The sequence below is a fragment of the Leuciscus leuciscus genome (assembly GCF_965113295.1).
Source record: "Leuciscus leuciscus genome assembly, chromosome: 8".
Classification (NCBI taxonomy): Eukaryota; Metazoa; Chordata; class Actinopteri; order Cypriniformes; family Leuciscidae; genus Leuciscus; species Leuciscus leuciscus.
In genome coordinates, this window is record NC_138732.1 from 6,085,362 (window position 1) to 6,109,918 (window position 24,557).

Sequence of the window (24,557 nt, forward strand, 5' to 3'; positions counted from 1 at the left end):
ATCTCTGATCTCTTGTCAGGTGTTCTCCAAACTCATCAGGCATTATAGGAGAAGACTCAGAGCTCATCTTGGCAAAAGGAGATTGCAAAAAGTATTTAATAAAAGGGTTTCAATAATTGTGGCCAACGTGTTTTGGAGAAAAACATTTATTTCATAATGTGATTTCCCCCCACTTTCAATTCTTTTACTTCAATGAAAGGTTCGAATTTTGCACATTTTTTGAATGAAAGATCACAAGGATAATCGATGCAGATTTATTTTTTGCAGCCAATTTTGATCATATTTACCAGGGGGTTCAATAATTGTGGAGGGCACTGTATATATTTCTCTATATAATGTATTCTAAATCTAGCTGTCTAGGTGTAGTTAAATACAGTAACAAAAAAACAAACAAGTCTGCATCAGGGTAATTACAGCATAGCTTGAAAATGTTTATTTTATTTTGTATGCTGGTTTTCTATTTCAGTCTAGTTTCAGTTTGTTTTAATGGTGCATAAATATTTAATTTTGGTATTTAATTTTATTTTGTATGCTGGTTTTATTTCAGTTTAGTTTCAGATTGTTTTATTAGGGGCCAAGCACCGAAGGTGCGGGCACCTGTTGTAATTGTTCCCGTTCTTATTATTATTCTTCTTCTTCTTCCGCTCTTGGAGTCTATGGCAGCCCATAGAACCGATTGCGGGAAAGTTGTTTTGGTTTGACATTCTGATAGAGGACATTCCCAACATTAAATACACCAATTTTGGTGTTTCTAAGTCATTCCCTCTAGCGCCACCACCTGTCCAAAATTTCACTTTTGTTTTGCTAATAACTTTTGAACCGTAAGGCCAATCAACAAAATTCTTTTTTCCTCTGATTCCTGAGCTCATGACGATTCGATTGCATCCTATGACGTCATTTTCCGTCATAAAAACATGGCCGCCATTTTGAATTATTCTCAAAACCTACTTTTTCGAACTCGTCCTAGACGGTTTGTCCGATTTGCACGAAAATTGAACCAGATCATCTTCAGGCAGTGCTGACCAAAAGTTATTAAAATCTAGTTGATTTGTCAAACCGTTTTCAATAAACGCTCGAACAAATTTTACGTAGCGCTTGCGAAAACAGTCGTAAGGCTGTATCTTCGCAACGCTTTATCGTATTCAGACCAAACTTGGTACATGTCATCACAAGCATGACCTGAGGCTACATGCTGCGTTTCGGCGCAGCGCCACCTACTGGTCCAGAGATATGAAAAATGGCTATTTTTGCTTATAACTTCTGAACAGTTTGTCCAAAAATCATAAAATTGGTCTTGTTAGATTCAGGGCAAAATGCCGAGTCGACTGATATCCAATTTGACCATATCGGCCATTTTGACTGTCGGCCATTTAGAATTTTGTGCTAAAATGCTGTATTTTAAGAACGCATGAACGGATTGTTACGAAGCTTGGTATGGGTCATCAGCACGATGTCTTGAAGGAGCCTGAGAAGTTTCGAAACAGCGCCACCTAGTGGTTAATCTTTTTATTCAAATGCTTATAACTTTGGGTGTGGTCGACTTATTTTCACGAGACTCATCTCATTAGACTCCTGAATCCTTGCCGAGTCCTACGATACCAAACATGCTAGGTTTCGCCTTACGGTTTGTGTAGCGTTGTGATTTAGCGCTTAAAAAACATTTGGCTATATCTGCGAAACCGCTAGTCTGATCGAGACGAAACCACCGTCAGAAGTTTGGAAACATAGGTCGATAGCTATACGCCAATGCCCAAATGCGAAAATATTGATAGTAAGGGGTAGTAAAATTCAATCAAAGTCATGTGTCAGTCATTTTTTACGTGTTTTTTCATATAAATGTCTATAACTCCGAAGCGAATTGAGATATTTTCACCAAAATTGACACACATATGTATGGGCTCACTCTGAGGACACGTAAAAAAAATGGTGTGACTGAGCCTCTTGGTGGCGCTATAATAGAACAAAACATGAAATTCCCATTGACTTCAATACAGTTTTGTGAAATAAAATGCTATACTAAACAAATGCATTGGTGTTATTTAATGAAACTCAGAAAGTGCCTTCAGCACCATTTCCTGAAAGTACCCAACATATTTCAAGACAGCGCCACCTTTTGGTCAAAAGTTATAACAAAACTTCTAAAAATGCTAATAACTTTTGAATAAATCTGCCCATTGAAATGCCACTTGTATTAATAGATTCCTTGGGTCAAGCCGAGAACATAGAAACTAAGTTTTCCTTATTTGGCCTAACTTCCTGTCCGCCATCTTGATTTTCATTCAAAACATACATTTTCGAACTCCTCCTACACCGTTTGTCCGATTTTCACCAAAATCGAATCGTATCATCTCCAGACCGTGCCGACTAAAAGTTATCGATTTCGTCTCGATTGACGAAACCGTTTTTGTATAGCGCAGCAGCAAAGTTGAGGCATGATGCTAAAAGCACTATTCAGGCTTTATCTCTGCAATGCCTTGACATATTGACACCAAACTTTGTATGTGTCATTGTCACTTCACTCTGACTACATCACATCAGTTTTGTAACTGCGCCACCTATTGGTCGAAAGTGATAATGCATTAAATCATATTTTTATTTACTGTTTCTATGAATTTTCAGGCATTTTGCCTAAAATCCTCTTTAATGTCTTTAATTGCTCATTGTTGCAGTTGGTCTGACACTTTCAGCAATGTTGGCATGTCTTGTCATCTGATTGTGCTTGGCCCCGCTAAATGCTGCTTGCAGCTTTAATTATTCTTTTGTTTGTTGTTACACTTATAATAAAAAAAATATTTTTTGTCCATGGATGTTTTCATTTATGATAATCTGTATCTATATAGTGTTACTGATTCTCCAGCTGAAAATATCAGAAGCTGCCCAATAAGAGCAGTCCAAATATTTGCCGTGTCCATGTGCTGTTCATTTCTCTATCTGTCCAAACCCTCTCCTCTATCTGTTCAAACTGAGTCTCTCTCTCTCTCTCACTCCATCTCTCACATCTGATTTCATTCTGGCTGAAGGGAAGGAAATGGAGTGGGTGGGGTTAAAGCAGTGAGGTCATAGACGGGAGGCACAGGTTGGGCTGGAGGTTCAGGTTTTTCTTTCTGTTCTTGAGGGGAGATTGCGCAGGACTCAAGAATCCAATATCAACAGCGGACACAGTTCATCCACCTAACCATCCATCACCAAACACAGCATCATTTACACCAGGAGAGAGAGAGAGCTGCGCGCTGATATTGGAATTTAAAGGTGACTCTTTCCTCATTGGGACACAGTGATCCTGCGTCTGATGGTGTTCAGGTTAAATTCCTGTGATCAGATTGAACTCGTACCTCACTTGGGGCTGGATTCATAAAACATTCTTAAGAGTAAAATAATGTCTTCTTATTTTCTAACTTAAAGACATTATGAAATCAAAATGGATATTCATTCAAATACATGTCACAGTAGGGAAGAAAAGACTATCACCACTTTAAATGTATTTAAGAATATTTTGTATTCCAAAAAAAAAAAAAAATGTTTCTTAAAGTCGCCATGAAACGGATATTCTTAAAAACATATTTGAGAACTACTTCTATGAATATCTCACCTTTGAGGAGTACGTGTGTCCATCCGAGCCGCACACTGAGTTGGAGTGAACTACAGGACATGGCCTACATTTCCCATGATTCATAGCTCCCATCCAACGCTTATGGGGAAGATTTCCGTTCCTGGGTTTAACACTAAAGAAAGGAAGAGAGAGAATGAGTGGGAAGTGTCACAAATGAAGGCATATATTTGTTTATTTTGATTTCAGAACACAGATTCAATCCTCAGAAGAGTTTCTAATAGAAAAATGTGTTATTTAGTAACCGATTTGGATTTCTATATAATTTATGTAATGTATGCCATGAAAATTCATCAATTATTATTTTTTTTGTAATTATATACAGTACGACACATTTAATGATTTAATACACGGTCAAAAGAAACATTTATCTACAGTTTATAACAATTAAACTGAGTTTATAGAGTTAAAACAATTATGTTTACACAATCTAATATATACACACACACACACACACACACACACACACACACACACACACACACACACACACACACACACACACACACACACACACACACACACACACACACACATATATATAACATACACAGTTCATCCAGTAAGTGGGCCTATAAATAATTACATAATTATTAAACACAGATTAAAAATTAAATATATAAAAACATTTAAAATAGAAATATAAAGGAATATTTAAAAAAAGTGTATTTTTTGCATTCTAGTAAATTAAATCCTTTGTTAAATGTTTCATTTTATCCCTCTATTAAATGTGTCCTTGTATCACTTTAGATTTTGTATTGTGCTACTAAATATTTTAAACTAGGTGCACATGTGCTCCTTGGGAAAAAAAGTAAGTGTCAAGCCCTGACTAGCATGCTAAGTTAGCTCTGATTATCTGCAGTCTTGTGCCAACATCCCAATCGAGATTTGACAGACATTACTAACAGCTAGCGGTCGAATCCGAGGATAATCGGATTTCATGAGGAGATCAAATCTTACACAGCACTGGCTGATCAGATATCACACACATATCACAACATGACAAAAGATGTCTAAAATGTCACTCCTGTTCACAGTCAAAATGCCCATATCTCATATAAAGCGTGAAGTCTGATCATCTGAAGGAGATAAACAAACATGATCACTGTCTGTATCTCACAGGTGACAGAAGCACATTAAAGGAACACGCCGACTTTTGGGGACTTTAGCTTATTCACCGTATCCCCCAGAGTTAGATAAGTCCATACATAACTTTTTCATCTCCGTGCGTGCCGTAACTCTGTCTGACGCACCCACCGCTAGCCTAGCTTAGCACAAAGACTGGAGGTAAACGGCTCCAGCTAGCATAATGCTCCCAATAAGAGACAAAATAACGCCAACATTTTCCTATTTACATGTTGTGATTTATATAGCCACAGCGTGTACAAATAACAAGGTCACATGAGACACAGCCATCTTCTAACTGTATACATACTGGGAACTATATTCTCAGAAGGCGAAGCACTATGCTAGCTGGAGCCGTTTACCTCCAGTATCTGTGCTAAGCTAGGCTAGCGGTGGGTGCGTCAGACAGAGTTACGTAAGGCACGGAGATGAGAAGGGTATGTATGGACTTATCTAACTCTGGGGGATACGGTGAATAAGCTATAGTCCCAAAAAGTCGGCGTATTCCTTTAACAGATGAGTGACAATATCAGAGATTTCATAAACAGGTATGTTTGTTTGTGGTTAGCTTTTACACTACCGTTTTGATTTTAAAAGAAGCCTCTTATGCTCACCAAAGCCTCATTTATTTGATTTTTAAAAAATACAGTAAAAAGTAATATCGTGGAAATGGTATTACAATTTAAAAGAACTGTTTTCTGTTATAATATATTTTAAAATGTAATTTAATCCTGTGATGCAATGCTGAATTTTCAGCCTCATTACTACAGCCTTCAGTGTTGCATGATCCTTCAGAAATCATTCTAATATGCAGACTTGTTGATCAGGAAACATTTCAAATCAAATCAAATCAAATCATCTTATATTGCCACACCACCATAACACAGAAGTGTAGTGGTGGGACGAAGTCTTTGGTACATACTCCAGACAGTGAACTTTACAAGGCATGGCATGTACATAAAACATACAAAATACAATATATATACACTGTACAAAATATATATTTTTTTTTCAGTAAAGATGTGTAGAAGTGTTAGAAGTGTATGATGTGTCTAGTCCAGAGAAGTGCTGTGTTGGTGGTTATGGGGCTTTTGGTATTGATGGGCCATTAGTTAAGTGTTCAGAAGTCTAATGGCCTGTGGGAAGAAACGGTCTCTTAGCCGGCTGGTGCGGGACCGTCTGCCTGTCCAAGGCTGGGGTGGCTGGAGTCACTGATGATCCTCCACACTTTCCTCATACACAGCCTGGTGTAGATGTCCTGGAGGGAGGGAAGCTCGCCTCCAACAATGTGACGGGCCATCCGGATGCTCTCCACGGTGCAGGTGTAGAATGAGCTCATTCCAAACTTCCTTAGCCTTCTGTCTTCTTCTGTCTTCTATCAAGGCTACCATCTTTTATCTTATATTCTTCTAGCTTTCCTATCCTTCTTCACCACTGCCTATGTGCGCATCAATCATGTGAGGTCCTTGGTGTTGAGGATGCCAAGGAATTTTAAGTGGCTGAACCTCTTCACTGGTGTGCTGTTGATGGTGATGGGGGTGTATCCTTTATGTTCATGGAATCCACTACTAACACTTTGGTCCTTTTGATATTGAGGGAGAGGTTGTTCTCCTGGCACCAATGAGTCGGGGCGTTCACCTCCTCCTTGTAGGCCGTCTCATTGAGGGAGAGGTTGTTCTTCTGGCACCAATGAGTCGGGGCGTTCACCTCCTCCTTGTAGGCCGTCTCATTGAGGGAGAGGTTGTTCTCCTGGCACCAATGAGTCGGGGCGTTCACCTCCTCCTTGTAGGCCGTCTCATTGAGGGAGAGGTTGTTCTCCTTGCACCAATGAGTCGGGGCGTTCACCTCCTCCTTGTAGGCCGTCTCATTGAGGGAGAGGTTGTTCTCCTGGCACCAATGAGTCGGGGCGGTCACCTTCTTGTAGGCCGTCTCATTATCGCCGGTGATCAGTCCTACTACAGTCGTATCATCAGCGAATGTGAAGATGGTATTAGAGCTGTGTGTGTCCATGCGATCCCTGCGGAGCTCCAGTGTTGAGGGTCATTGGGGAGGAGCTCTTGTTACCCATTCTGACTACTTGGCATCTGCCTGACAGAAAATTCAGTTTCCAGCTGCACAGAGAACTGTTCAGAACCAGAGTCTAGAGTTTGCTGTCAAGCTTGGAGGGCACTATGGTGTTGAATGCTGAACTGTAGTCTACAAAAGCATTCTCACATATGTGCTCCTTTTTTCTAGGTGTGAATATGGTATGACATTATCAGTAGAGCGATTGCCACGGTATGCAAACTGCAGTGTGTCCAGTTTGGCAGGCAGCACAGCAGTAGTAGTTTCTGATCAACCTTTTGAAGCATTTACTAATAATAGGGGTTAGAGCAATAGGGCGCCAGTCATTTTAGCATGTGATTTTAGTTTGTTAGGGTACAGGCACGATGAAGGACGTTTTGAAGCATGTGGGCACCACAGATAAGAAGAGGAAGAGATTGAAAATGTCTGTAAAAACATCCACTAACTGGTGCTCGAATGCTTTGAGTATGCGACTCGGGATGCTGTCTGGATGGAAGGATCAGGTTACATCCGCTAAAGAGACTGTGAAATTACTAACCGGGAGAACTTCTTCTGACGGTGGTGTTATGTCCTTCGAACCGAGGGTGGAAATGATTTAGCTCGTCCGTCTACTGATGTTGTTGATCCCTTGCCACATGCTTCTAGTATTGTTACAGTCAAACCATCTTTCCACCATCAACATATTACACTTCTTTAAAAATCTTTCTTTTCTATTTTATTCATTATATATAAAGGATAACCAGGGTTGTCTCATGTCACCTTAAAGGGGTTTATGTTCTGCTAATAACCATCTGACTGTACATTTTCTCACTTATTACACGACTGCCTACAAACCAAATAAGCAGACATGAAATATTGATTTGAGTTTAAATTATTTTATTATGTGAGGAAAAAGAGAGTATGCATATGCACTAGCACAGCTATCTAGGAAATCATTTAAAGGGGACAATGGCCAATGTAGTGTCTACAGTTTAGCATCATTATACAAAAATATTGGCCGAATGCTGCGGGTGACCAATCACAGTCGTGTCCTCCAGAGAGCTGTGTAATAAGCTGAACTCGCTCCCAGTCCTTCTGAACCCATCTGCCAAATTCACAAACATTATTGACTGATCATGAGGAGAATTTGTCTCTGGTCACCATGAAGTGCTTATCTTCAGCCAACGTTTTTAAAGTCTACGTACTAAACTGCTGGATAATGGAGTGAGATATAGTATAATGGAGTATATTACAGCACATTATTGTGCATTACATTATCTGTAATTTACACTTCATTGCATTATACTGAAGTATATTTGCAAGTGGAAATTACACTGCTGTGCTGGATCTGTTCTCAAATCAGTCTTACTGCAGAAATACAGTCTATTCATACAACCAGCATGAGTCACTTCTTCATAATTACACTTCAATTAAAACCTCATCACTAATGGTTAAAACTCGTGTTACGCATAATGCTACATGTCAGGCCCAGCATGGGCTCAATAATAATAATTATTATTAGGCTACATTTATTATTAATCGCATCACCGCATAACCGAGGCGATGCGATGATAATAAAAGATGTTAGATTAGCGTACTCCTTAAAGCTTACTCAAAAAACAACACAAAATACTTCTCTTTTCATTATTTTCACCACATATGGACCACAAGAGAAAAATTAAGAAAATAAGTTAAGAGTTATAATGTTATCAGAACATGTTGAAGTAGTTTTAGCTGAAAAACAACTTTATTAAAGAACCGCTATAAAGCCAAAACAATCTCTTTTACCTTAAATTATACGTTTATCTCTGTGAAGCTGCTTTGAAACAATCTACATTGTTAAAAGCGCTATATAAATGAAGATGACTTGACTTGACTTGACTAGACTCAGCTCTCCTCGTCTCAATATGTGCCGTTAATCAAATACTATAGATATATAAAGAAAAGGTGCACTCCTATTACTTATGAATGGGAGAAACTGCAAGGGAGCACACTAGATATTAGAACAGAGCCGAGGCCTGTATGGAAACTGCAGAGTTTGTTTATTTTTCAGTTAATTTAATGGTGCTTTAACACTACCAATATCAGCTCCTTTTAACACTTTGTCCTCAACAATTAGTGTTAGAAACAGTGAAAAAAAGTGTGCAGATTCCATGTGGGTCAACGTATGATTTATTAACGTATTATTTTGTTGTGCATAATCTAGCAGAGCTCTTCATGCATTATGTACCGCAGTGTTTTAAGTTGTAAATTAATGATCAAGAAGCGGCAGCTACACCTCATGTGCTGGTCATTAATGATAGATTGACCAATGCAGCGATAATTCCTAAGGAAAGCATTATCACCCGCTCGCAGTGCGCTTGGCTTTCTAATCGGATCAGCATGTCGTTATTTCTCAGGGAGATGTGATATTTGCCTTGCCAGCATGCTCTTTGTGTTTGCATATGTAAGAGGGCGTTAGTAATTTAGCTTCGTAAACTCTTGGACCAGCTCTAATGGCCATTACACAATTAATATTTGTTTGACCAAACATAAAGAGGGCAGAGTCAAGAGGCCGGAATGAAATTCCCTCAATGTTCCGCTGTCACTATGACAACGACTCACAACAGGGACCAATAGAATGTTAATGTGACCCTGGAGAAGCGGAGAAGCTTCCCGAGTGTAAATACCTCAGAGGCCGATTAAACACATGGACACACGCTCATTTATCTAGTGCTTAGAACTCATTTGTAATCATGGTTATGGAATTATTGGTCAAGAATTAGAACACTTTGAGCTTCCAGGGGTTCAGGGTTTGACTAGTCAGTTTGTTCTGGAAAAAGATGCATCAACTGCACCAAACAGCTGTTCAGCAGGGGTTTCAAGCTAGGGTCCAGGGGGAAATTAGTCTTAAAAACTATATAAAAACATAAAAAAATAAAATAAAAATTATAAAAAATTATAAATAAATAATTGATTAAAATAAATAATAACACAAAATGGAAACACTTTACAATAAGGTTCCACATTTGATAACATTCGTTAAATAGGCCTACATTAGTTACCATGAACTAACAATTCTAAAGTATTTATTAGTCTTAGTTAATTTTATAATACATTATTAAAATCAAAAGTTGTATCTTGTATCAGTAGCATTAACAAAGATTAATAAATATTGTAACAAATGTTTTGCTCGTTGTTAGTTAATGTTAGTCAGTGCATTAATGGTAACTATCGGGAACTTGTTGTAAAGTTTTAGCAAAAAAAATGATTAAACTAAATAAATACATTTAAATAAAAAATATATGCATCTAACAATAAAGTACTATAGCGAGTAGGAAAACAATACATATATACAAAACAAAATATTTTCCATATAATTCATTTTTCTTTTTTTGTATCATTTTAGTTTTTCACTGTATAAATGAGGTCTTTACACATGAAAATATGTGGCTGCCTTATATTTCCTTATATTAGGATGAGGTCCCTCACATGAGGATGATCATATTTAGGGGTTTGTAGCATCTAAAATATTTAAAACCCTTGCCCTAGCAACCTCCCAAAACACCTCAGTAACTCCCTAGCAACCACTCCGAAAGGCATATATAACTATTGCCAATCTGAATAACCTTTAAACTAGTCAAAATTTGTCTTGACAAATGTTTATTTTCTAGTTGATTAAACAATCTGTCCCATTCTGCCTTCCTCCATCTCAGCACCCACACCTGTCTTACCTGTGCTGTGCTGGTTTGTGATTGGTGCAGATGGCCGTCTGGAAGTCGTGGCTCACACACACTTTGTGAGGAGGGCAGTGAACCTTCAGACAGGGGTCTTTAGTGCTGTCCAGCCCTGAAAGACAGAGAAAGACTTCATTTAATATAATAAAACTAAATCTTTCTGGGCCTAAAACCAGCCTTTATCTCATCTGATATCTGTGTTTATGTCTCTCTCAAACACACACACACACACACACACACACACACACACGCTCTCTCATCTTTTATATTCATGTTCTTTTGTTTCGGTTTTTCCTCTCCAGGAAAGAAAAACAGAGTAGATTCAGTCAGATGGCATGAAGGGAAGCGAGAGAATCTGATGGAGGAGAGGAGAGCTTTACTCTGGCAAACACACAGGAGAAACAATGCAGCAGCCTTCTGGCAAATGTTTTATCATCTCACACACACACACACACACACACTCACTGCGCTGACTTTGAGCAATAGCTCAGTGTAAACACTTCCTGACAAATGGAGGACGAGAAGAAACACTGTCTCACGCTCTGCCATCTTTTCCTCTTTCGCACAGGTAATGTAGTTCCTCCAGCAGGAAGTAGGAGGATGAGGAGGACTAGCGCGTGTGCGAAGATCATTACGAGAACTCGTGAGACATTCATCTCAGTCAGGAAACATACACACGTTTCTCAGTCATCTATTACAGAGCAAATTCAATTAGAATTTGATCAGACATACACAACTATTATAAACATACAGTATAGCGCTGCTGCTGCTGCGTGTGTGTGTGTGTGTGTGTGTGACACTGAATCACACAGGTGGGTTTAACAGAAGTTAAACACTCCATCACTCCCTCTGACCTTCACATGTCTATGTGTGTGTTCATCGGGGAAGTTTGATGCCAACCTGCTGTTCGTCTGGAGCACAGCCATGCCAACTGGCCTTCAATACAGCACAGCACACACACACACACACACACACACACACACACACACACACACACACACACACACACACACACACACACACACACACACACACACACACACACACACACACACACACACACACACACACACACACACACAGAGTCGATTTACAGCTCTTATCACTCCTGCTAACGGAATAAATACCTCATAATTAAAAGGATAGTTCTCCCTTATGTTGTGTTAAACCTGTGTGACTTTCTTCATGTAGTAATGTGGGATCTCCCCTTCATTTGCCTATCCTTTTATGGGAACACGAGTGGGTATATGATGATTATGATGAATCTGGCGTGATTATTTTTTTTTTCTTCAGTGTACCACTGAACCTGTGTTCCTTCTGTATTTCCTGAATCTAACCATACAAGAAGTATCGCTCTGGTCACATTCACAAAAAGATGTAACAGTGATACAGCAAAACATTGATATCACCAAAAAAATGATGTATTGTAATGACAAAACCACAATATGATGACACAATGAAACAATGATACGGATGGTTAGTATGCGCTAACAGCAGGACACTCTGTATATTCAAAAGATCAGCTCCAATTTGAAGCTTGTGACATATAAACATGTGCATCAACCCGATCACTTTATTCAGCGTTCATGTAAACACTACGTTCAGATTTATCAATTGGAATGACATTCAAAAAACAAAAGGTGTCCATGCAAATGTAGTTAATGATAAATCCAACAATACAATGAAACAATGGAACATTGTCACAACGAAACAATTAAACAATAATACAAAACAATAATAAAACACAATAATACAGTGATATAATGAAAGCAGACAGTGACCAGGGCCTTCAGTCAAGATTAGAAAAAGCATCATAACATCCATCTTTATGACCCATGCTCTTTATTCCAGGTCTTATTCCAGGTCGTATTCCAAGTCATATGATAGTTTTCTGTGAGTAACAGACCAATATTTAACATATTATTTACTGAAAATGGGGTCATTAAGTCAAAAGGCCAGTTAGAACCAACAATGTTTGACATCATTTACGTCCAACCTTGTTCCAGTGCCATATTTGAATATGCAAATGAGAAACGGGAGAGATTTACAGTGATTAATGATTTAAAGTTCAGTCTGTTCCTCACAGAGAGCATGACTCCAGAAGACTTGAATATAGTGCGTCATATAAACTACTCTCATGATGCTTCTTGGAGTCGCTTTCTCTGCATGGAAAAGAACAATCCAGTTGTTGTACAGATACACAACGCTTAATTCTTACACACATCAAGTTTGATCTGTAATACCTAATACCTCCATCTTCCTCACTGTCTTCCACCTTCAGTATTTAGTGAGGAAGGGAGTGTGTGTGTTTAGAGATGTACATGCCTTATTGATGGAGTTCAAGCCTCTCTCAACCCTGTGACAGATGGAATGATTTGATGTTTTCCTGCATATGGGATTCAGCCGGTGAGGGCGATGAGAGATGGAAGGAAACAAGAGATGAGGCGCTGGGAGCGTGTCGGAGGGGAAGTGAGGACATGCTTTAGCAGCGGACACACACACACACACACACATACAGATTGCGTGATGTCTTTCACAGCATACAGTGATTGGATTCTGTCTGAAGGACATTTTGCTTTCACGTTTTAGTTTTTGCATAACTGACTGTGTGTGTGTGTGTGTGTGTGTGTGTGTGTGTGTGTGTGTGTGTGTGTGTGTGTGCAGTTAGCAGGAGGTTTAATGAGGTGAATCTCACAGAAACACGTCCTGATCGAATTTGACCTCATTCAAAATAAAATAAATAATAAAATATATTTGCATAAAGAAAACTAAGGGACCGTTTATATTTTATTTGGATTTATATTAATTTATATCTTCATTTTATGTTATACACATGTACCTTTCCTTTATAAAAAAAAAGTATAAAATTGAATAAAACTATATAATTTCCTAAAAATAAATATAATTGCGTATCGTCACGATTCCTCTATGTCTGTGTGTGACTTTTGTTTTGATATTCTTTTATCTTCTATTGCCTGTGTTTAGTTCCCATGTCTTTAGTTCCTGTTTCCTTGTCTCCATTGCTGTCTTATTAGTTTCCATAGTTATCCTGGTTTATCTCCATGTCAACTAATCGCCAAAACATCTGTCCTTAATTTAGCCTATTGTCATCTTTTGTATTTATACCCTCAGTCTTCATCGGTTCTTTGTCTTGTGTTGAAGTTTCATGCAGGTGTTTTATATATGGTTCCTGGTGTTTATTAAATGTTATTTCATCGTTCATCTGCGTCAAGCGTCTTTGTCTGGATTATCAAATCAAGCCAGCGCATGACACACACACACACACACACACACACACACACACACACACACACACACACACACACACACACACACGATACAAAATAGCATTAAAAAGGAGTATTGATCTAGTGAGGTGAGTGGACATGTAAGGTGAGTAAATGTACAGGTACACATGTACAGCATAGTGATGCATTTCTCTTGTTACTACAGTGTACTCTTTCATTTTGGTCAGTCATTTTATTTTATTTTATACCACAACGGAAAACAGGCCATTCATATTCAGAGACGAACTCCAAACACCCTCACTGCAGGGTAAGAACGTGTGTGTCGAAGAGGGAATGAAAATAAGAAAGTGTGATAGATCCCGACTGATAAATGTGAGATGAGAGCGAGAGAGAGGGAGGAAGGGGGATATTTACCTCTTCACACTTTTCAATTCCAGGCCTGAATGAACAAATTCAGTTCCTGTTTAACCAAGCAGTCAATCCTAATCGACAAACAGCGCACGATGTACACACTTCGGCCATGTTTAAAATGAAGTATACTGCACAATATATACTGTATACTTAGCACTGTTTATTAAAAATAGCATGTGCAACTATGCATTGCAATAATGATATAGCAGTTCATACACTGTGTGTTTAATTCACAGTAGGTGATAGTTAATCATCCTCAAATACCGTTATTTAGCATTTCTAACTCACCGTTATTCTGCATTTTAAAACACATTTGTGTAAAAATAGTACAATTTTTGGCATACACATCAAATGAGTGACATATAAGAACGACATATTTACAAATTTGTGATTGGTATTATTAACATTTCATTGCTTGACTTGACCATTCTTGATGAACTTTACAGAGTTATTGAACTGAACTGAATCAAAACTGAACTGAATGGAGCAGCTTTAAAGCAGAATTTCTATTTGTCTCATATTTGACTGATTCTATTATTATCCTATCTATTATGTGAAGCTGCTTTGAAACATTCTGTATGGCATAAAGCACTGTAGAATTAAAGGTGACTTGACGTTGCATTGTGGGATAAAGTCTCTCAACAGGATGTGCACCGTGTTGCATACTGCACATTTTGTCAAATGCAATCAATATGCAACGGTATTTCATGCATACATAAAATAAGCATACTGTGCAAAGTATATATATTGTAGAAATAGCACTAATAGCATGCAGTTTCATTCCTCTTTTCTTGTCTACGACTGACTGTCCACATTTATCTCCGTCTGGTGTGCTTTACTACAGGACTGAGTGATGAAGAATTCATTTAGCTGAAAAATAAAAGCCGTCCGCGCTGGTTTATTCGATGGGTGATTCCTCCTCTATCATATGTCTCTCGTGACATCGCTATGGAAACCCGCCTCCCCTCAGGGCCACAGGTTTTATCATTTTTATGGGCTGAATTAAAAGAGAGAGGGAGAGAGAGAGAGAGAAATATGCTCATAAACAGCCATGATTTGATAGCCAGTATAGTTAATCCTATAAATGTGCAACATTGGCTCCATATACAGTATATCGTCTTACAGCTGCCTGTGTGTGTGTGTGTGTGTGTGTGTGTGTGTGTGTGTGTGTGTGTGTGTGTGCTTATAAACGCTAAACTTTTCCTGTAGCATTTACCTATTATACTTTAGCATTATAGTTCTTTCCTTCATGATGGATTTTTGACAATCTACTAACACTGCATGAGTAAAAACAGCGTAATCAAATAGACCTTCCTCTTCTTCTGTTCCACGCAAGAAACAAACTCATCCAGGGTGGAAAAATGCTAACAGATTTTCCTGTTTGGCTGAACTATTGCTTTAACCCGAATACAGGCGTTTAAAGTCATTTAAACTCAGCCTGCATTGATTCTCTCTGTGTAAACTGCAGTTGCATTTGCTCTCAATCAAGTTTGACCTTTGAACTTCAGTATCACAGCAACAGTAGACCTCAACTATCCAGATGTGACCTTAAACGCTTTCATACACATCACAAATCGACCTTTAACCGTTTGTGTGCCACGGATCCCTGTGTGTGTGGGCGTCTCATGTGCTGCGTCGATCAATAACTGTACAACACAAGGGCTTTGTTGAGAATGAAATACTATCTTACTGCAAATGCTGCCTACTTACACTGCATACTGCATACTAATATTAGGAATATTTTCACAATTAATGTTTCAATCACACTGCATAGTGCATCACCTTGGAAAAAAACAAGGACATTTTGTATTTTTAATCCAATTTTGTGCATGCCTGCGCATCAGCTGAATTTGGTATGGAATAATATCATACGACTCTTACTTCTTATGCATTATCCTAATATCTTTTTTTTGTGGAAGAAATAGTAAGATGCCATTTCAAATTCAGCAATCATCATTTTCCTCTGGCTCCGGAGTCATTAGACACATGGCATTTATGGCTCAGTTGATAGAGGCACATGTTGCTTTCGAACAATATACATTCATATCCTATTTGGAATTAGTTTTTATTTTTATTTGCTGTTTTCATTTTATTTGAGTTAATTTGAGTAATTTTGTTGTGTTTTTGTCATTTTTAGTCTGAATGATAAATCTCACTTCCATAATCACATCACCGGAGTAATCTTTAAAACGAACACTTCCTCTTTCTGCCTCTATTTTAAATACTGGAATTAGCGCTGAAGGTTGAATGAGGCTAAATTAGACGATCTGGATTCAGCATTCATACCTGTGATTATCCAATCAGGACGAGTCTGTGCAGCCTAATGGCCAATCAGCTCACAGCCGAATTCTGAATGTCACCAGATAAACTAAAAACATTCAGATGAATGAGACCTTTGTTTTCTGAACACACACATACACACACACACACACACACACACACACACACACACACACACACACACACACACACACACACACACACACACACACACACACACACACACACACACGCACACACACACACACACACACACATAATCTGCTTAATTAACATGCTGTGATCCTGTTTCCATAGAGAGAATGTAAATATCTAACCTTGACAGAGCCTAAAACACACACATGTCCCGTCAATGCCCTCTACATTAGGGCACCTCCCTACCAAATACCATCTGTGCCATCTGCACACTTTGGCATCAAGTGTCAATCAACTCATTCAAAGGCACACTAGGGAGAGAGAGGGCAGTGTTTTCAGTCACCATGAAATCAAAATTAACTCTATATTCTTCCTCAATGCATGTTTACTGGCTTTATGATTCATCAGTGCGTGTTTTTCTAAAGAAAAAAAAAATAGCAATGACTGTAAATACACATAGGTAAGAGTTTGAGGATATGAGCATGTTTGTGCTTCTGTTACGAGGGAATAAACGATTTGCTAAAGTTTACAATGTGAGGTCAACTCAAACACTGAGTGTTAATAATGTACGACCCTACTGGAGCAAAAGGCACCTAGAGACAGTGAATTACACAACACCTGCTCAACAAAAACTAAAACACTGTTGTGTGTGTGTGTGTGTGTGTGTGTGTGTGTGTGTGTGTGTGTGTGTGTGTGTGTGTGTGTGTTACTGGCTTCAGAAATAGATTTCAGTCATTTTAAGACCTCATTTGAAAGGTGATGAGTCTTAATTGGTCAGTTCAAGAATGTGCTATTCTGAAGAATTTTAGGCTGGTTTCAGTCTAGCGCGTTTGATGCGCACCTGGGTACAACTGACGTCAGAGTTAGATTTGTTTGGATGATCTGAACGCTGTTTTCCAAACCCAGGTGCACACTTAAGTTGCGACCGTACCCAAGTCCACATTAAAAGGGTGGTCTGGGGTACGGTTCACGCAATCGTACTAAATAGCGGAAGTGAACCACTATTGATGACGTATGATTCAATAAAACTGTGTGTTTTGTGTGTTCTCACTCACTTTCCTAGCAAGCGTGAAAGACACACTGCAAGCAGAGAGAATGTATATCTCATCTGCTTGCCTTCAGTAGAAACGGACTCTAGCGTTCTTTAGAGCATTTGCAGTATAATTGCGGCAGACAGACACAAGTGGTGTTATGTGCTGACACTTTGAAATAAAACCATAGGTTAAAAAACTAAATATAAAAGTGAGGTGAACAACGCTGCGCTGCGCCACTCCCTCCCACCTCAGGCCACTCCCTCAAAATATCAAGCCCCTCCCACATCACCTAACACAAGCTGAACAGTCAAGAGTTGAGCAGAAGCGTCTCCTTCAGTAAAGGGTCATACTGCAGTCAGCCATGTGTGATGCTGAGGTCAGACGTGTCCATATGGAGATGACAGACGTGTCTCAGTGTGTGTGTGTGTGTGTGTGTGTGTGTGTGTGTGTGTTCACTACAACCTTATCACACACAATGATCTTCTAGAACAGATTCAGAAGAGAGAAGTCAAGACAAGAGAAAAAAGGGATAATTACCAATCAGCTGAGCTAAATGTGCAGATTATAAAGCATAGTGAGTTGTGATTGGATGATATGAAGAAAGAGAGAGAGAGAGAGAGAGAGAGAGAGAGAGAGAGAGAGAGAGAGAGAGAGAGAGAGAGAGAGAGAGAGAGAGCAAGAAAGAGAAAGAGAGAGAGAGAGAGAGAGAGAAGATCAGGGATTTTTTTGTGTGTGTAATGAGGTTATATGTAGGAAGAACCATCTATCACTGCACAGCAGGAGCCGTCTTCACACACACACACACACACACACACACACACACACACACACACACACACACACACACACACACACACACGCACGCACACACAATCACACACACGTATATATGAGTTTACAAAGAGATTAAATGAGGACATATCATAGACTTCTATTGTTTTTTATGTAAAACTGAATGTAATAACTACTGACTAACTGCTCAAACCCTAAACGAAAACTTAAAAACAAAAATTATTCACTTTATGAATCATTCATACGTTTGAGGATGCCCTCAAATTTAGCACACTTCTCAAGACAATTCGGTCCTCAAAGTAACACAGTACTTCTTTAACAAGCATAACCCCCCCTCTCTCTCTGTGCAAATAATTAGCTTGACTGTGACGCTTTAATTCATGTAAAAGTATAAAGCTGAAGTTCACCTGCAGAGCAAAACTAATGCATGTTAAACAGGTAAAAGAACACACCTACAGCTCTTTAATTCACACTCATCTCACCGCGAGACAACGAGACTCCGTTTATCCGTCGCTCTATAGTGAGAAAAGCCCAGAAGAAAGCGTTCGACACTGAAAGATTATTCAGCGCTAACAGCTGTGGAAACCTAGTGCAAGGAACATATGTATAATTCCACGTTTAATTAAAGTATTAAATTGATAAACGCTGGGGAAGTTCAGGCGGCAGAGGGGTTCGGCGGGATGGGGATTTTAACGAACATGCCTTCAGGACACGAGCGACGGGTGGAAAGTGTGCGCCTCTCGCTCCGGTGCCCCATGGGACTGCGCCTTCTCCCAACACTACTGAATATTCATCAGCTGCACTATGATTATTGGCCGGCTTCAGAATAGAAGTATTTAAAGGGTTTGCTCTACTAAAGAGTTTCTTCTGCTTTAAAATAATGTTTGGAGAAGCAGACGAGATTTAAAATGGCCCAAGGAAAGAGCTTCAAAGAGAACGAAACAGGCAATTTACATTTCCTAAAGGCTGTGAAACGCACGCACATAAAAGTACACAAAGCAACGCAAAAACAGACTAAAGTTAAAGTTAAAGGCCTAAGTTAAAGGCCAAGAGGTTGAGGTACTGTAATTAAAGTTTAAAAATATTTTTAAAACTTGGATGAGGCACATTTGAAATCGGCGTAAAAGCTGAATTCTATTACATTTTTTTTTTTTTTTACTTTATCTGATTATTATTCAAGTATTTAATTAATTCACTTGATGTTCATCAACAAAACAAATAAGCCACTGAAGGTTGTGTGTACTAATGTTATCTTTATCGTTTTTTTTTAAATATATATTTAATTAGCCTAATTAAAATTTTAAAGTTTTAGTAATTTTGTTGGGTGTTTTTGGCATTTTTCTACGTTTTTTAAAAATGTATTTTTATTAAAATTTTAATATAATTTTTTGTACATTTTTTTATACATTTTTATTTCAGCTTTAGTTTTAGTTATTTTAGTACATACATGAAAATGAGAAATGCTGCTTTGATAACTAGGTCATCAAATCAAATTATAAAAGTTAATTTAAAAAAAAAAAATTGTATTCCAGTTCACATTCATTTAACATTTTTATTTCAACTATCAAGTAAAAAAAAAAAAAAAAAAAAAGAATTTTTACAAAAAAATTATGTTTGGTGTGTAAAAGTGATTTTACCACAATTGTACCCTTCAAACAGGCCTTGATCACAGTCTCACACAGTCTCTTGCTTTATTGAAAGTCTGTGTGAGTTTGTTCCTCGTTCTCACACATGCATTTGGAGCTAAACGTCTTTGTCATCTTGGCTCAGTTTACTGGGTTTTTCTCAAGGTTAAAAACACTGTAATCCAGCTAAAAAAAGAACCAAAATCCTGATGTTTGAGGCAGAAATCAAGCTCGCCTTTAGTAAACCCTTGCTGTGATTCCTGCTACAGACGCAACTTCATACAGCAATGCCTGAGTGAGCGGGGAAAGGGTTACCATAGTGATCGATCAGAATCACACTGGAAACATCCAAACATGTTCAAACAGACAGCTAAACACACAAGCAAAAAGGAATAAAAGACCAAAGGAAAGAATGTAACGCTTAATTAAAATGTTCTTCCGCCCAATGATGAAAGAAACGTTCAATTAGATGGATCACGGGTCACACGTCTGACACCCTACACTCCCCAAGGGTCACATTTAATGGTGAGAAAAAGACTAAAAGATTAAAATCGTGGGCAGACGTTTGATTAATTAATGCTCAGATGTGGCACTGAAATGAGCTGCCAGTGTATTTGAGCTGCTCCCGCGGTCTTAAAGAGACAGGAACACATTTACACCTGACATGAGCTCATAGAAGTGAGAGAATGATGAGGGTTATATAAAGACTCATCATGTGTCCACAGTATAAAATAATAAGTATAACAGAATGATTTGTGGAAAGCTCAATGAAAAATATATGAATCTGTCTCAAGGCCAAAGTCAAACAATGTCAACATGGACAGGTTGTGACACCTTCATCCTCAAAAACCAACAAATTTGAGAAAAAAAGAAAGCATAACCCATGCAGTCGACATTAAAACAGGTTCACAATGAGGATTAATTTGGATTATGTGTTTTGTGCTGTGAATTATAGGCTCTGCTGTTGATTGCACTGAATCCCATTTATATGTTTATGCAGTCAACTGGCTGATTATTTCTCATATTCAGCAGCCTAATACAATATTTGTCCCAGTGTGTGGCTGGTAAATCTCACTACTGCTGTTTATGTATTTAGTAAATTGCCAGTTTTGCTATGCTTTGTGTGATATTCATTATTTTGTCTGCATTTCATGGTAATATTAATACATCTCATAATATTACCATAAACCTAAACAATTTGTATGCACCATGATAAGGACATTTTTGTTTACTTTATGATAAACAACTTTGGTATTGTGTTGGGTTCTCAATTGGAGACATTCTCAACTGGAAACATGATTCATATGCAACGTTAATAATGCATGTTTATAAAATTGGCACATTTTATAAAATGCATACAATATACAGACAAGTAGATGAGACCAGAATATGAACGCAACGAGCAAAGTTGAAATCATTATGTGTTTCTCCAATTGGCACTTTGTGCTTTGCATTCATATTCTGGGCTCATCTACTTGTCGGTGTGTAGTAGCCTATGCATCATCAATTAGGTGTGTACTAAGTTGCATCACTGTCCTAATGGATTAAGCCACATAATGCGATTTAATGTTTGGGGGGGTGCACTTGAAACATGAGACGCAGGGCAGTGTAAAAGCACAAGGGGCCCTATCTTGCACCCAGCGCAATTGACTTTGTACAGCGACGCATGTATCATTCCTATTTTGCACCCGCGCACAGCGGACTTTTCCCTCCACAGACGCACGTCGGTAAGTTAGGAAATGAACTTGCGCTCCCGGGGGCGGTTCAGCGCAAAGAGGCGGCGTGTTCCGGCGCAAACGTTCCCTGGTGCTATTTTGCAGGTTTAGAAAACAATTCCGCCACAGACCAGGAAAGACCTCGTCTAAAGTCAGTGGCGCGTTGCGCATATTATTCATATGCTATTTTAAGGGCGCATGCTTGGCCATAATCAATGTAGCGTGTGCATGCACTTTGCTTATCTCATCTACACACAGACGCAGCAGTTCTCATTTTTAGAAACCCATACATTATTACAAGGAACAATATTAACACACGAGGGAAATCATTGTGGTGTCCATGAAGATGTGAAAAAATAGGCATAAATCTAGCTTACACATTTACCCAAATTATTATACGCCTGCTTAACCAAAGCTAATTTGGGTGGGTTTCTCCAATCCCCTTACAATGTCACTTCTCTGTGTTTTACGGCCCTGACGAGAACGTCGGTCTCCTCGGCTGTGAACAGCTCCTGGCAAATCCGCCTTATAATAGCAATCTGCCATGGAACAAGCGCGTCTGCTCTTAAAGGGAATGTGAGATGACGCTCTGATTGGTTTATTTCACGTTACGGCCAAACCACACCTATGAGTAATGAAGCTACTTCAGACCAACCCATCGAGATCCGCCCACAGTTACTTGTGTTTCGCGCTTGATACTTGCGTTTCAGATCGTTAAAATAGGGCCCAAGGTCTCAAGGTGTATTTTTTTTTTTTAGTTTAACTTTTAACGGCCTTCTAAAAATGATGCTGCAAAAGACCCGAGGCGCGAGCACAAAGCAACATCTTTCTAGAATAGAGCACGCTTACAAAAAAAGACAAAGCACTGTGGAAAACAAAAACCGCATTCTGTGTGAACGGCAGAGAAATGATCATTAGTTTAATGTCAAATAAAACAAAACAGTCTGTAGCACGTACTGTAGTGTAGTCCGCATGTACGTGAAGCACAGTGTATGGAGGGTGTTTAGAAACACAGACAGGATAATAAGAGAGTGATACAGAGGAGAAAAGAGGCAGAGAGGAGAGGTTAGTGGAGGACTGTGTGTGTGTGTGTGTGTGTGTGTGTGTGTGTGTAGCTGACAGTGCTCAAAGAGACTCTAAACACTACAGAAGAATCTGGAACGCCCTCGACTGCCCAAGAGACGCGGATTAACTATTCCTGATTATCTGCCCTGTCACACTCCTGTCATCTCTCACTCTCTCAAAGAGAAACACAAACACAACAGGCTGGTCATTTTAACTACAAACAAGAAAACAAGAAAACAAAAGAGAGACATTTATTTGAGCGCACACACAGTATAGGACAGCTGTGTTGACATTCAGAACGACAACACGATTGTGGGTGATATTGCTAAACAGTTCGCTAAAAATTAAGGTTAACTGAGTAACTTATGTTTTAGATAATAGTAAAACATATTGTATAATTTAGATAATATTAGATAATATTGTAACAAATACAAATCCACAAGAGCAAAATAAGGTTAGTTCTCCCAAAAATGAAAATTCTGTCATCATTTGCTCACCCTCATGTCGTTTCAAACCCGTAAGACTTTCGTTCATCTTCAGAACACAAATGAAGATATTTTTAATGACATCTGAGAGCTTTCTGTCTCTCGATTGACAGCTACACAACTGACGCTTTGACGCTTCAAAAAGTTCATAAAGAGATCGTAAAAACGAATCCATATTAACTGAGCGGTTTAGTCCAGATTTTCTGAAGAGACACGATCGCTTTATATTATGAACAGACTTAATTTAGCCTTTTATGTACATATAAACATTGATCATCGAACTGAAACTGAAGCTCAATAGTACTTGTTTGACGCAACAAACCTCATTTGTTCTCGCTGAAGCTCAAACGTGCTGCGTAACATGAGAATGAACCTCACTGGTTCTCGCATGTTAAGCGAACATGCTCCCGTTTAGTGTTGTCACGATACTAGAATTTCTAACTTCGATACGATACCTTGAAAAATATCGATATTCGATTACCATTTTCGATACCACGGAGAAAAAAACTGCCACAATATTAAGGGGGTATTTTTTTTATTTAAAGCTAAATATAACAAGTCTAGAACATGACAATGAGGGATATTTTACATGAACAAAAATGTCCTGAGGTAGTGCACTGGCTCAAAAGCATAAATGCTGGTTAATACATTAACGTTATTTGATGAACAAATTTAAACGCAAACGTGCATCACACGCGAACACATGCTCACTGCATCGACATCAAGTCAAGCACCTTTATTTATATAGTGCTTTTAACAATACAGATTGTGTCAAAGCACTTACCAGTATCAAATTGGAGGATAGTGTGTCAGTAATGTATAATAATAAGATTAAACATTCAATTTTCAGTTAAAGGCATTTCATTATTGAATTCAGAGATGTCATTGTCTAGCTCAGTTTAGTTTAATTAGTATCTGTGTAATCAAATTGATGATAATGAAGGCAAATTGCAGAATTAAATAATCATTTTTTGAATAAAGTTAAATAAGCACAAGTTAATTTAGCCTACATTTGACCACAGTTAAAATATTCCTCAGTCAGATTATATTAACTTTAAGAATTACGGTGAAAAAACGAGACAACACACACTCATATCAACAACAATACTAGGGCCATCTTATCTGGTTAATGTTCCAGAAATGTTAAAATGAGAAGAGTTACCAACCTCTCGAAATCATTTATATAGATCCGGGTGTCGGTCTTTCAGGTGCTTTGCTATATTAGCCCCGATCACACCTAACGCGTTTTTCTGGTTCGAAAACGCCATCACACAGA

The 24,557-nt window shown here is 38.5% G+C and overlaps 1 protein-coding gene across 1 annotated transcript in view; it reads right to left on the reverse strand.

Moving 5' to 3' along the window:
* spock1 (SPARC (osteonectin), cwcv and kazal like domains proteoglycan 1) overlaps nt 1-24,557 on the reverse strand; it is a 239,118-nt gene that overhangs the window by 51,026 nt on the left and 163,535 nt on the right. Inside the window, exons 4-5 of the mRNA XM_082177077.1 lie at nt 10,489-10,603; nt 3,590-3,722 (exon numbers count right to left, since the gene is read on the reverse strand). Coding sequence (XP_082033203.1) covers nt 3,590-3,722; nt 10,489-10,603 — 248 coding nt within the window. The remainder of the gene's footprint in view (nt 1-3,589; nt 3,723-10,488; nt 10,604-24,557) is intronic.